General features: G+C 38.6%; 1 protein-coding gene across 2 annotated transcripts in view; it reads left to right on the top strand.

Annotated features, from left to right (window-relative positions):
• The window catches only part of LOC149138231 (NAD(P)-binding Rossmann-fold superfamily protein), a 443,478-nt gene that overhangs the window by 162,753 nt on the left and 267,130 nt on the right, over positions 1 to 13,595 (top strand). For both annotated transcript variants that reach the window (XM_089446844.1, XM_089446845.1), the window contains exons 8-9: positions 5,665 to 5,790; positions 5,922 to 5,971. In XM_089446844.1, coding sequence (XP_089302970.1) covers positions 5,665 to 5,790; positions 5,922 to 5,971 — 176 coding nt within the window. The remainder of the gene's footprint in view (positions 1 to 5,664; positions 5,791 to 5,921; positions 5,972 to 13,595) is intronic.

Genomic DNA, 13,595 nt, shown 5'->3' with positions numbered 1-13,595 from the left:
ACCTGAAAATTTAGATCTCAGAAAGATATGACAATTCGCAAAAATAACTTGATCTAAAATTTTCCACAATATTTTTATATTTTTTTTTTTTTAAATTTTTTTTTTTTAAATTGGAAATTAAAAATCTAAAATTAAAAATCTATTCTAAAATTAAACTAGAACTAAACTAAACCAAAATTTAATAAAACAAGTCCCCTTTTATTTTTTTATTTTTTAAAAACAAACTATGAAATCTAATTAAAATCTAGATCGGAACTTAAAACTAAGCTAAAATAAAAATATTAAAATCTACAAATTTAAAATCTAACAAATCTAAAGTCTAACATATTTACATTTTTTATGAAATAAAACTTTAAACTAAAAAAATATAACCTACATCTAAAACCTTACACTATCTAAAATCGAAATATTATAAACAAACTCCAAACTAACCAAAACTTAAATATAAATTAAAATAAAAAAATCTACGTTAATCTAACTAAACCCTAGATCTAAAATGTGACCACGCATTGCATACATACATGATAATGAAAAATCGAATTAAATCGTAACCCTGTCATAGAAAACCACGCAAAGCTCAAAAATGATTACGCAGCGTATTATGCAATCAACCATGCGTATTATTCTTTTTTTTGTTTTTTTTTTCGAATTGATATGGCACAACAGTGTTTGCGATGGCGTAGGGAAAAGACGTGAAATTATACTTACCTGTCCGCATACCTGAAAGGCCAAAGCCGGAACGCAGTCATGAAATACAAGGAAAATTTCTTCGGGTGCACGCCACAAACAGTAGTCACGTTTGATGACACCGAAAATAATCCTTCAGGTGTACGCAGAGAGCAGTTCGACGGTGTGGATGGAAAAAACCGAAAATGCAAGAGGAGTTCAGAGTGAAACGGATCAACAAGCTTTGCAATCAAGTGTAACGATGGGTTTAATCGTTTGCAGGTCCACGACTTCCAGCAAGTCGGAAAGTGGTGATTTATAACAAATGCGTGGGCATTTTCGGTCGATTTCTGAGCCGTTGGTATCGATTTGAGACTGTGTGTTTGCAGCGAGTGGAGCAGAGACAGGGCTGGAGCTGGTGGCTCAGCCGCATTTCACTTTCTATTCTATTTTATTTGCAGGTTTGTATGCAGAGAAATCATTGGATGTTCACAGCAGGACTTATCGACAGCAACATATATTATCACCCATGCACGCAACCTTTTTGAAAACTGGTTTTGCAGCTACGCTCTGACAGATATTTTCTAAAAAAAACCCTGCAGCTGAAAACACAGAAATACAAAACCCTAACGAAAAAATTAAATAAAACAAAAATTTGAAAAGCAGAAGTTTTGAAAACCCTAAGACAGCTTAATAAATTTACAGATTGTGGCCCCTGAAATGCCAGATTTAACAATAATTGCAGAAATATTTTCAATATATCAGAAATTTTGAACTTCACTGTGAACAGAAGGAGAATCTCTCAATGTAAAACAGAAAAAGAAACTTTGAATGATTAACCCAGGGAACAATCAGCTGGGCTCTGCACAGAAAGTGCTTGCGGGAGTTGGCTGGTTCAGCCGAGAACTTCCCCGAACGCCCACAAAATTTCCTTCAAAAAAATGTTTTCCTGCACATCTCAAGCAACCATCAGCAAAGAGAGAGAGAAAGCTGCTAGATCTCATGAAATAATGGAGATACCTGCCATTATTTCAGAAACCCTAGCAGCCCTCAAACCCTAGCAGGTGAACAAGATACCTGTGCTCACACTACTCTAAAAACAAGCTATGATTAATGGCTGAAAACTGAAATGTGCAGAAAATAAAAGATCTCACAGCAATTCCAGAGAGCAACACCAACACGATTTGGACCCCAAAGTCTTCTTTATTAATCATAAAATCAGATTACAAGAGAGCTTTCAGTACAGACTCACAGATCAGATGATCTCAAATGACTCCCTAAGACCCTATATAAAGGAAATGATCCTAACGGCTAGTTCAGTGATCCATGTAGAAATGATCTTGACCGTTGATGAGGATCAGGACATCTCTTGATCTCATCCGTCGATTTATTAACTTAAAATATTATTATTTTATTAGTTAGGGTTTTTGCTTCATTTTTTTAATTTTTTATTATTTTATCATTTTTATTCATTTTTTAATTTATTTTAAAATGGATCACTGAACTAAGCCCTTTCGGAAACATCACCTAGGACCTAGGACTTAGGACTCATGAGGGGATTTAAAACATTTCTCGACCCTCAGGACACATTACATCATGACTTTTACAAAATTACATCTTAAGGGACAAACCCATTTAATACAGACCCTCACAAAAATACCCAGCTCTGCGACACAACGATAATCTAGCAGATCAACACACTAGGATTCTCCTAAAGTTCTAATGACAAAATCAATCCCGGCTTTGGGGTCAGGTTTGAAGGAAAACTCTGCCGATCCGTGGATCGGTGAGACAAAAAACCTTCCGGGACGTAGATTATCATCAGAAAGTTAGGTCCACCTAGGCAAATTACATACATGACTCATGTCTGCTAAGATTATTTACAATTCATACATGCAGACTGGGTTTACAAAAAAAAAATGATCAAGTTGCTGATGATGGCAGGATGGCACGATCATGCTGATCAGGTGCTGCTTCTTTCTGTCAAAAAAAAAACGGGGTGCACTGCATGGGTAGTTGACCAGTAGGGGTCAACATGGCCTTTTGTTCACTGAGTGTAGAAGTCTTCCATTGCTGCGTATAGGGCATCACCTTATAGGAGTCTCCATCGTTGTGCGTTAGAACTAGGGCATCAAGGTTAGCGTATATTCTCGTGGTGTCTCTCTCCTAATCCAAAAACCCAAGATGTGGAGAGGAGGAGATCACCTCAAGAATGTGTGTTGCAAATGACATCAAATCCTCTTCAATTTATACTAAAACGTATAGGTTGAATAGAAATGACGTTTGGTCTTCTTGAGCCTATGTAAGAGCAGGTCAGCTTGATAATAATTACATAATCAAAATAAATTCATATTTAAATAAATACTTATCGGAATCGGATGATCTTAGGATCATCCTACACCTCTCGTCGAGAGGGATCCAATAAAAATATCAGTGGTCATAAATAAGCTGACCCACATGGAGTTTGGCCCTAGTTGCCAATTTAACAAAAGAAAACGTCATAGTCTTTGCCTTGAAGTTGCGACACGGAAAGTAAGTTCATCCCCAATCCTGGTACATGCAACACATTGGTAGCATAGAACCGTTCTCTCGTTTTTGTTTGAAAAACTATGGTACCCCTTCCTACTGGAGTACACTTTGCCTTGTTCCCCATGGTGATCTGAAAGTTCATCCTCTCCTCCTGATAATCTGAGAAACATTCCCGGATTCCCGTCATATGCCAAGAGGCTCCACTGTCTATATACCATACCTTTGATGATGCAGAGCTAGTCACACAAGCAACTTCTTCCAACCTGGAAGCCAACATAGAGAAATCGAAATTACTGTCTCTTGTGCAATTTTCTGAAAATCTGTGCGAGTCTTCTGACGTAGATGCCTCTGCATCATGGTCTCGACCCATAATTGATTTTCCCTTCCTGTCATTGATTACTTGCTCTGATACCATGTGAAAATTCTATCATTGCAACAACTGATTTAGCTTACCTACTTATTTCCCAATAAGTTATTTACAAAAACCCTTCAATAAACATTAAAAGAAATTCTGTTGCAGATGTCACACCATAATACGGAAATAAACACATGCACAAGAATCAACACATCAACACAGATATTTTGGACAATTGTCCCTGGGAAAACCCAATGCAGGAAAACCATTGCAGCAGAGGAGGATTTTATTATTCAACAATTCTTCAGTGTAACTGGGTGCCAAACTAGCTTACCCAATAGAGAAAAAAATTATCCAACACTTCTCCCAGTCTTAGCGTCAGGCTTGCTGGCCTCTGTGCAGCTTCCAGACCCTTTGCGTCAGCTCCTGCCTCTCTGCGTCAGCACTGGGCCTTTGCGTCACCCATGCAAGCCCTCCAATGACTGCGTAGTCTGCTGCCTTTGTGTCTGCCTGAGAGGATCTGCCTCTGCCTCTCCAACCTCTGCGTTGGTCTTCTGGTGTTGTTGCCGACTCTCTGTTCCATACCTGCTGCCTCTTGCTCCTCTCTAGACCACTAGTTCAAATTTCTCAGCTAACTTCGCTCCAGAAATCGAACTGACTGGTCTCCCTCGGTATATTCTTCCACTGACCCTCAAGCCTCTTCTTATACTTTTCCTGTTGGTCCTTCAACGATCGAGATTAAATCTCTAATCAATGGCTAAGATTGGAATGTTCTAACCAAGTTTTATATTAATACCCTTTAATATTTTGTTTTACCTACATTTAGACTTAGGAATTCCATTAAAAAGATTAATTATTTTAATATCTCCAAAACCGGTTAGAATCTGCCCAAACCATTTCTGGGTCTCGAAGATCTCATGTGCTTTAGCCTCTCCACCAATTTTCATGGCTAGAGCACATCCGATGCTACCCCAAATCAACATAATATATGCAATCTTAGAAGATACAGGTTTCTCAGCTAAGTTTCTTAAATTTATATCAAGAATTTATAAAAAGTTTAATGCAATCTCACCAAGATAATGGAATATAGAACTTGAGTATTTGAAATTTTAGTCTTCATCTTTTGAGGGGGATGTTTGTTTAACAAAATGTCTATATCATTGTCATTAAATTGTGATTAACCATATGAGTCCTATTTTTTAACCCACCTACACACTATTCAGTCAAAAAGTGATAGAGTATTCCCTGTGTGTTCAAACCTAACAATGGATCAGTGCTATGTTTTTTTAATAAATCCACCCTTAGTCATGTATTTTTGTTCTTTTCATTATAGCATCTTGGTGTCCCCCATCGAATACATAACAATGTGATTGCTTCCATTAGAACCTCCATTCTCGGGCTTCTTTCCATGACAAGACAACAAGCATGTAATGGTCATGAGTTTTGGTTCAAGTATCTTGTATTCTTAATCTTCCATGACTGAATCTTAGGTTATTCCACTCTTGATTGTCTTATCTTTTCAAGGTAGTAAGCAGTGAGCATACTGTGTTGTAGTGTTTATTCCTAAGTCCTAGAAAATTCATATATTCGATATTCTGTCAAGCTCTCCATGCCATTTCAGTGACAAGGGACAAAATGTGTATTAGACCTTAATCAATTTAGTCAATGAATGGTCGTGATGTTTAAATTTTTGTTGTCTTCACAAATTTCCCTTTTGAAACTTGTCACACAATGTTTGAATGAGATTTCATGCTATTGATCTTTAAGATTTTATTTAGTTAGATTATTGATACAAACAACTTGAAGTATCTAATTACTAGGTAAACGTAGTGGTCAACATGTATGCATGTTATTTGATTAGAGAATGGTAATTCTCCATAATTGTCATGTCACGTGTTGAAATACGTATGGAAGATATTTTGTTGATTGTTTAGCCTATAATTTATTGACTGTGCCATGTATTTTTCTTCTGTTGAATAGGGGTTTATGCTTTCTAGCTTTTGTAGATTTCGTTTTCAGTTTGTGATATTTGTAGTTGTTTTTAACTTTTTTTTTTCCCTTCAACTTCATAAGGTGATAATTACATATTTTGTTCTCTTTTATTTGGCACACAGGTAATGCACCTATTGGGGCTACATGGGGTGCTCTAGATGATGTCGTTATGGGAGGTGTGAGTGAAAGCTCAATTCAAATTAGCATAGCTGATGGTGAAGATGGTAGAGCAACTGGTTCTTTTAAAGGTCTGTTCAGCTTTGAGCTTATGCTTTGGGAACCCTTGTTAGAGCTTTCATGTGTGTTTATCATAACCATAAATTAACTTGAGCTGTTTAATTTTGGTGTTTGACTCAGATGAATCTGTCTTTATTTGCAGGTTTTGTTTCAACTGCAAACAACGGTGGCTTTGCTAGCATTCGAACAAAGGTGCACATGTAATAATGCTTATAATGATTGACGATGGTGTGACTGTAGATATATTTTGGCGTTATAAATTATGTTTAGTGTTTCAACTATCTACACCTACCTTTTGCATTGTTAAAATTGGTTAGATAATTACTGTTTCATGTTAGAATAAATATATCACATTGGTCATATTTAGTACTTAAAAAGTTTTTGATTAGCGGAACTCTATAGTATGAAGTTACTTTATGTTGATGGAATAAAATTGAGTGAATGCTAGGTTAATTTAGACATTAATAGTTATAATATAGTTATAGTAGTTTTGTAGTGCACACAGAATGTGCATCTCCCATATCTATGTATTGTGACATTACTTATTGAAACAATATCATCGAAGTATCTTTCTCTTTCTTCCACACATTGTGTCTCTGCCATTGTATGTGAAACTCTGACACAATATCGGAGTCATGAAGCTGGTGATCCAATGAGGCATGGTGATGGTGATAATAGAAGCGAATCCAATGGACTAAGGTACACAGAATAGTGAGTGATGCTGGAATACTAAGGCACATATTGGGTAGTTAGTGTGCATAAAGCAAAGCAGAGGCACTCAAAAGACAAGCCATTTCAAGATTTCCAGCCTAATTAATAAATGGAGGATTTCCTGAAGTATTACAAACTCAGGAAAATCATGATATTTTTTTTGTGAAGCAGAAGGGAAAGAATTATTTCATGTGATTTCAAAGGCACGTGTGATTAATTTCTGCATGCAGAGATTACTTTATTGAAAGAACAGGGCTTGTAGGGGGTAGTCTAATGGGGTGCTTTGCTGGCTTGGCCAAGAGGCATGAATGCATATGTGACCTGATGATGGCAATGAGAACATGCTTGACATATGCATGTAGGAGGGTACAGGAGATCCATCAGCATGCTCAATGGTGTCCTATATGCGGATGTGAATAGAAGGGTACGTGTAGCCTGACAATCACATGTTCACAACAGTTGGCAAGAGTACACCTCCGAACAATAAACACAATGTATGTGCAAACTCAAACTTTCCAGTGTTGAGCAGGAGACCGAAATCCCAAGGCGTCACTCAACAGCAGCCCTGAAGCGTAGAGAGACTACACGTCAGGCAAAGTAGTTTGATGACAAAAGAACCCAACATATATGATTTGCAATTCCCTGGCAAGTGTACACCTAAGTATTTTAAGTTTTTTGTGGCATCACATTAATCTCACATTTTTTTGCATAGAATTTTGTGTGTGGTGTGTTGGGTGGGGATTCTTTTTAGGCAGAAATTATTTCAATAGTTAGTCAGAAATATGGTAGACAACAATACAAGATTTGTACAATTGGACACTGGTGCCAGATTAGTAATACAGTAGAACAAGAAAGAGTTTTGAGTTGTAACAACTGTCTAGAAGAGGTTACACAATTTTCATATTGAGATTTTATGTGTTTGATTATTAGCACAATTTTATTAATTGACAGAAAAATGGTGGGAATGTCTATGACGATTCTCTAATCTTCCCAAAAATTTAAGGTTAAAACATTAATGTCTCATAAAAAAATGATTGAACTCTTCCAATATGAGTGCTTGTTAGGTGTTGAGACAAAGGAGGTCAGGGATCCCATATGTGACTATCAACAAGTCGATTTTGATGCAAAGAATTGAGGAGGAATGATGGTAATCAAGTTGTCCATGATGAATGATATTACTTCTGGAGGCACATGATATGCAAGCAGCAAGATGCCTATATAGTTTCGAAGAGGTTGCAAGAAATTTATAATATGCAAAGAATGTAAACCTAATATATAATATGCATAAATAAATTCCATATTTACTCGAGGGAATGAGTTTAGCCTCGAGTAAAAGTTAAATGATTAAAAGCACTGAAAGTAAATCACAATTAATGCTTCAGCGTATAAACCTTGAAGGAGATTCTAAAATTATGATTATGAGTAGAGTCTAAAATGAGATCTTATATATGTAAATGAAACTAGACTTGATAATATTTGTAAATTTGATTTTATATTAAGGAATCAGTGTAGAAAATTGTAGGCCCAACCTGGTTTCAAGTTCTGTGAAATCGCGTCAAGTTTAATGCCCAACCCACATGTTTTATGCTGCTGTCATAAACATGAATATTTTTCAAACATGAAACACATGAGACTACTCTACTCTCACTTTTGCTGAGAAAAAAAAATACAAGCAGTACTCTACGCGTCTCTTTGTTCCTATAATATATAAATCTTCCACATAAAATTCTAGAATGAGAGGATCCTCACCAATCACAATGTAATAGAGGTTTGGATCTACTTCATTCTTCCTGAAACCCATCTACTGCAAGTAGGTGCCTATTCGAGAATACCAAGCTCTCGGAGCTTGATTCAAGCCATATAATACCTTCTTCAACCTGTAAGCATGGGACTCCCTCCCATGCATCTCAAATCCCTGTGGCTGCTCAATGTACACCTCCTCCGGAATAATGCCATTCAGAAGTGTGGTCTTCACATCCATTTGGTGGATCTTCCAACCCATCTCTGCTGCTATAGAGACCACTGATCTAATAGAGGTACACTAAGCAAATGGAGTGAAGGTATCCTCATAATCGATTCTCTCTACCTGTGAGAACCCTTGAACCACAAACCGAGCTTTGTACTTCTCAATGCTACCATATGCAACATACTTGATCTTGTAAAGCCACCTAGAAGTCACCACTGACTTCACCTCATGCCTTGGCACTATCTCCCAGACATCATTCTTCATGATGGCAGCATACTCTTCCACCATGGCATCCCTCCAGACCTGCTGGCCTGCAGCCTCCTTGTAGCTAGAAGGCTCAGTTTCAACATTGCTACTCACATAGCTAAATAGCCATTGTCACCGCCTGATTCCACACCTTAGGTTAACATGGAGAAAATTTCTAACTCCACTTTGTGTGTCCTTGGGGGCAAACTAAGAGTTGGCGCTGTCACCCAAATCCCAACTCCTCCGTCTAGGCTCTCTCCTAGATGAAGCCAAGGGGAGTAGACCCTAAAGGAAATCTAAAGCTTGGTTAGTTATGCTAAACGAGTTCTAGGAGATTAGATTATTCAATCAAGAGATTCGACCATTATATTATAATATGTAAGTACTTCAACTAGTAGATGAATTGACTATGAGCATGTAAAGCAAATAATAAACAACAATGTTCAACAAGATAGAATCCTTGCAAGAAAATAATAAGACCAACGCCAAATAAATAACTTGCAAAAAGATAAATGCTCGAGGAAGTAAATTCAACTTGCAAAGTAAGGACATGTAAAGATACACTTTCACTTGGAAATGTAAAGTGTTCATGTTACCCACCACTTGTGGGTAGTGTTACCGCTCAAACTAGCAGGGGGTCCTAGAGGGGCACTTGCTAGATCAAGCAGTGTTTTTAAAACCGGAACCGGTGACCGAACCGGTCCACCTAATGAACCGGTTTACCGACCGGAACCGGTCTAACCGGGACTGGTTTGGTCTAAACGAACCGATTTTTAAAAAATACATTAAATAATTAATTTTTAATGAAACAAAACTATTTTTAAGATGTAAAACCATGATTCCAAGCCAATAGAGACAAAATATGCAAAGTTTGCTCATTTATATACCATGCAAAGGTGAATATATCAAAATGGCACCGAGTGCAATACATATCATCGACAAAATAGCAAAATACATAAGAAATGAGGCTCTAAATGGCCTATAAAGTCCAAAAACAATGCTGCAAGCTATGAGGCCATTGGCCTACTACAAGTCTACAGTGTACACATGATCAATCATCAAGTCCATCACCACTACTAGACACAGGATCATCATCAGGAGCTACATAGACATCATCTGGTTCAGAGTCTGAGGATGCCTCTGCCTCATCTGCAACATCAGTATCAATGCCACCAATGACAATAGAAGTGGACCTAATGGAAGCACGAGTTTGTCGACCTGCACGACTAGTGCCTTCCATTGGTTCCTTGCCTTTCCTTGATGCCGCTACTGATCCTGGTTCTGATGCCGCCACATAATCTGCCTCATCCTCCGCTAAAGCCATGTCGATATCAAAATCAGCCTCAAACACAGGATCTTCAGTCTCCTCCACCCATTCTGATGTTGGATCAATATTGTCCAACACAATGGGATCTAGATCAGGTGATTTGCTCATCATTTGGTTCCTCCTCAGTCGAAGGTTGTATTGCACAAAAACAAGATCATTTAACCGTTTTTGTTCCAAACGGTTTCTCTTCTTCGTGTGTATGCGCTCAAAAACAGACCAATTGCGCTCACAACCTGAAGCACTGCAAGTTTGACTGAGGACTCTAATTGCAAACCTTTGCAATTGAGGGCACTGGCCACCAAATGACTCCCACCAATGTGCTGCAAAGAAAAAGACAATAATTAGTAACTTAGTTTATAATTTGAATTGTAAAGAACGTAAACAATTTTAACTTGAAATGAAAAACAAAATGGAAATTGGAATTGCTTACCTGGTTGGTCCACATCTCTTGCCATCTTTGCCAAGTTTTTGCCAAAAGTACCACTTGCTTGATTGAAAATAGTAAGCTGTCTATGTATATCCAACTGGTCTACATGGTTAGGGACCATGCGCTCCAAGCAATCAATCAATCCAGCTCTGACCTCCCCATCATGCTGATCTCCTAGCGGATTTTTATAGTGATACCTTGGGTTCAAAAAATACCCGGCTGCATGTATAGGACGATGGAGTTGATTGTTCCATCTGTTATCAATGATCTCCCATATACGGCCATATTTAGCTAACCTGTCATTGTAAGCTGCCCGTATCTGCTCCTTTGCCTGATCCATAGCTTCATAAATGTAGCCCATGGCCAATCTTTCCCCATCCACCAACCTTAGCACCTTAACAAGGGGCTCGGTAATTTTCACAAGCTCTATAGACCTTTTCCAAAAATAAGTGTCTAACACTTTCTTTTTGGTGTCTTTTCCATCTGGTCTACGAGCCCACCGAGATTCAGACCATTCATCAGAGGAAAACATTTTCTGCAAGTTTTTATGTTGACCATTGAGACATTGCAACGTGAGGAAGTGAGTTGCAAATCTCGTAATTGCAGGCCTAACAAGCTCTTTGCCTCCAGTGTGTTTCCTCATTAGGCTCAATACCCATGAGTGGTTGTAAATGTATTTTGTAATGCACTTGGCATGCTCTACAGTGTTTTTTACCCACTCCACCTTGCCTATATCCTCAAGCATGAGGTCTATGCAATGTGCAGCACATGGAGTCCAAAATATGGTCTTATATTTGGCCTCAAGCATCTTTCCAGCAAGAACATAGTTTGAGGCATTATCAGTGATGACCTGCACAACATGCTGCTCCCCAACTTCCTGAATAATGTTATCCAAAAGCTCAAATAGAAGGCTTGCATCCTTTACCCTATCAGATGCATCAACTGATTTCAAAAACATGGTTCCTTGAGGGCAAGAAACAAGGAAATTAATGATAGTGCGGTTCTTTCCATCGGTCCATCCATTTGACATAATGGAACAACCTGTTTTGACCCATGACTCTTTAAACTCAACCAAATACTCATCAATGGAAGATATCTCTTTTTGCAAAAGATCTCCCCTCAAGTCATGCATACTAGGGCCTTTGAAGCCCTTTCCTGCAGCTATAACAGAGTCCCACATAGCTTGGTAATAAGGTGAGCGAGCAGCATTAAATGGGATATCTGAATCATACCACCATCTAGCAATGTATTGGTGAGAAGTTTCTTTGCATTGTTTTTTCCAATGCTGATCCAAAGTGGGTTGAGAACTTGGCTGGGAGGAAGTGGGATTAGATTTAGAAGAGGCAATGGTGGCAGAAGATGAGAAATAACTTTGGATGTTTGGTCTCTTTGTTCCTTTTGATGGTTGGCCAACTCCAACAGAAGGATGAACATAGTGAAAGGGGTCATTGGTGGAAGGGATAGAAGTGGAGTCTTGAATCTCATAATCATCATACCCACTCTGTTTCAAAACATTCATGGTTTCCATTAATTCCCTCTTCCTTGCAATTTCATCTTGGATGGCCTTCTCCCTAGCCTTATCCTCATAAAATTTTTCAAGCTTGGCAATGTATTCTGCCTTAATAGGACCTAACAGTTCTTTTGGTGCATCACATGGCTTTACTTGGCCTCTTACCCCAGCCAAGTGTTGTTTCAACCTAAGAATACCCCCACCTCCAATAGATTTATGGCATAATTTGCATATCATTTTTCCCTCAATTACATCACAATGAACCCATGCACTGTCCTTTCCTTTTGGAGCCATGTTTGCTTGAAATAATAACAATTTGCAAATAAATCTGCCATTTAAAAAAAAAATTGCAGCTAAGGAACATGGAAAACCAATGATAAATGTAGGAAAAAAATGCACATGCAAGCTACAAAATTTGATAGAATAGAGCTAGAGAGTTCATAGGCTTAGCATAGATGATAGATCATTGAAGTGAGAAGTTTATAGCACAAAAAAAATAATTCATGGACAACAGACTCAAATGAGGAATTATCAAGTGCAAATCCTTACCTGGAAATGCAAAGTAGCTCCCTTAGCCTCCTCTTGATGATGGCAACTCCACTGACAGCTACACACTATCTCCAAAATAGCTCCAACTCCAACTCCAAGCTGACTACTTCAGCAAAAACTCCACACTCTCCAAGCTCACAAACAAACTGACAAACACTCACAAACACTCCAAATCAGTTGTGTGAGACAAATGAGAGTGAGAGGGGTGTCTTATAGCAAGTGTGAGGGTGTTTTTGGAGGGAAAATACCTTTCCCTCACCCCCAAAACCCCTAAACCGCCCTCATTTCCAAAACCGCTGCGCTTTTTTGCTTTAACCGGCGGCCTGTCCATAAACCGGCCAGTTTAGGACGGAACCGGCCGGTTTTTACCGGTTAGGGCCTTTTTTTGGGCACGAAGGGGTCTAAACCGGGTTAGAAGGGCCGGTTCGGACCGACCAGGCTTCCAACCGGCCGGTTAGGCCGGTAACCGGTTTTTCCACCGGTTTTTAAAACTATGAGATCAAGAGCAACAATGAAGATAAAGCCCACTGTCACCATAGCTAAAGATTCCTACTCTTTACAGACTTTCACCAATGGGAGAAGACCTGATATATAGAGAATCACTTATGAAGGATAGATCAACTAAGATGGATGTATAGTGATCTCGATGAACCTTTCCTAGGAGAGACTCAAAAGTGGGACTTGCTTGCTTCTTAAGCAAGGTGCAATGTTTTCTAGGATAGGGTAATAGGGATTTGAGGGCTTGGCATAGGGAATGTGACTTGTAAAGGAGCTTCCTAAACCCTAAAATCCTTGTGGAACTTGGTTTCCCAAGTGGTTTTTGAAGAGTTGACTTTGATAAGATATGGAACCACATGGGACCAAGTGGACCTAGGTTAGGCCAAGAGGAGCGAGTTTAGTGTTGATTTTTGAGTAGCTTGGGAGGTACTCCAAGCCCTAAGGTTCATGATTTGGAGGGTAAAGCACCACAAGAGTCACTTGTGGGCTTGGAATCCAAGGTTGGGTTTTTTCACCCATCGGGATTTGGGCCAAAACCATGAAGAATTTGAGCATGAGAAAATTTGAAGTGATAGAACTTGG

The sequence above is a fragment of the Pinus tabuliformis genome, chromosome X, assembly GCF_031772625.1.
Source record: "Pinus tabuliformis cultivar Carrire ecotype Pingquan chromosome X, CPIR1, whole genome shotgun sequence".
In the NCBI taxonomy this organism is placed as follows: Eukaryota; Viridiplantae; Streptophyta; class Pinopsida; order Pinales; family Pinaceae; genus Pinus; species Pinus tabuliformis.
Note: the sequence above shows the minus strand (reverse complement) of the source record. Positions and strands in the feature narration are given on the sequence as shown.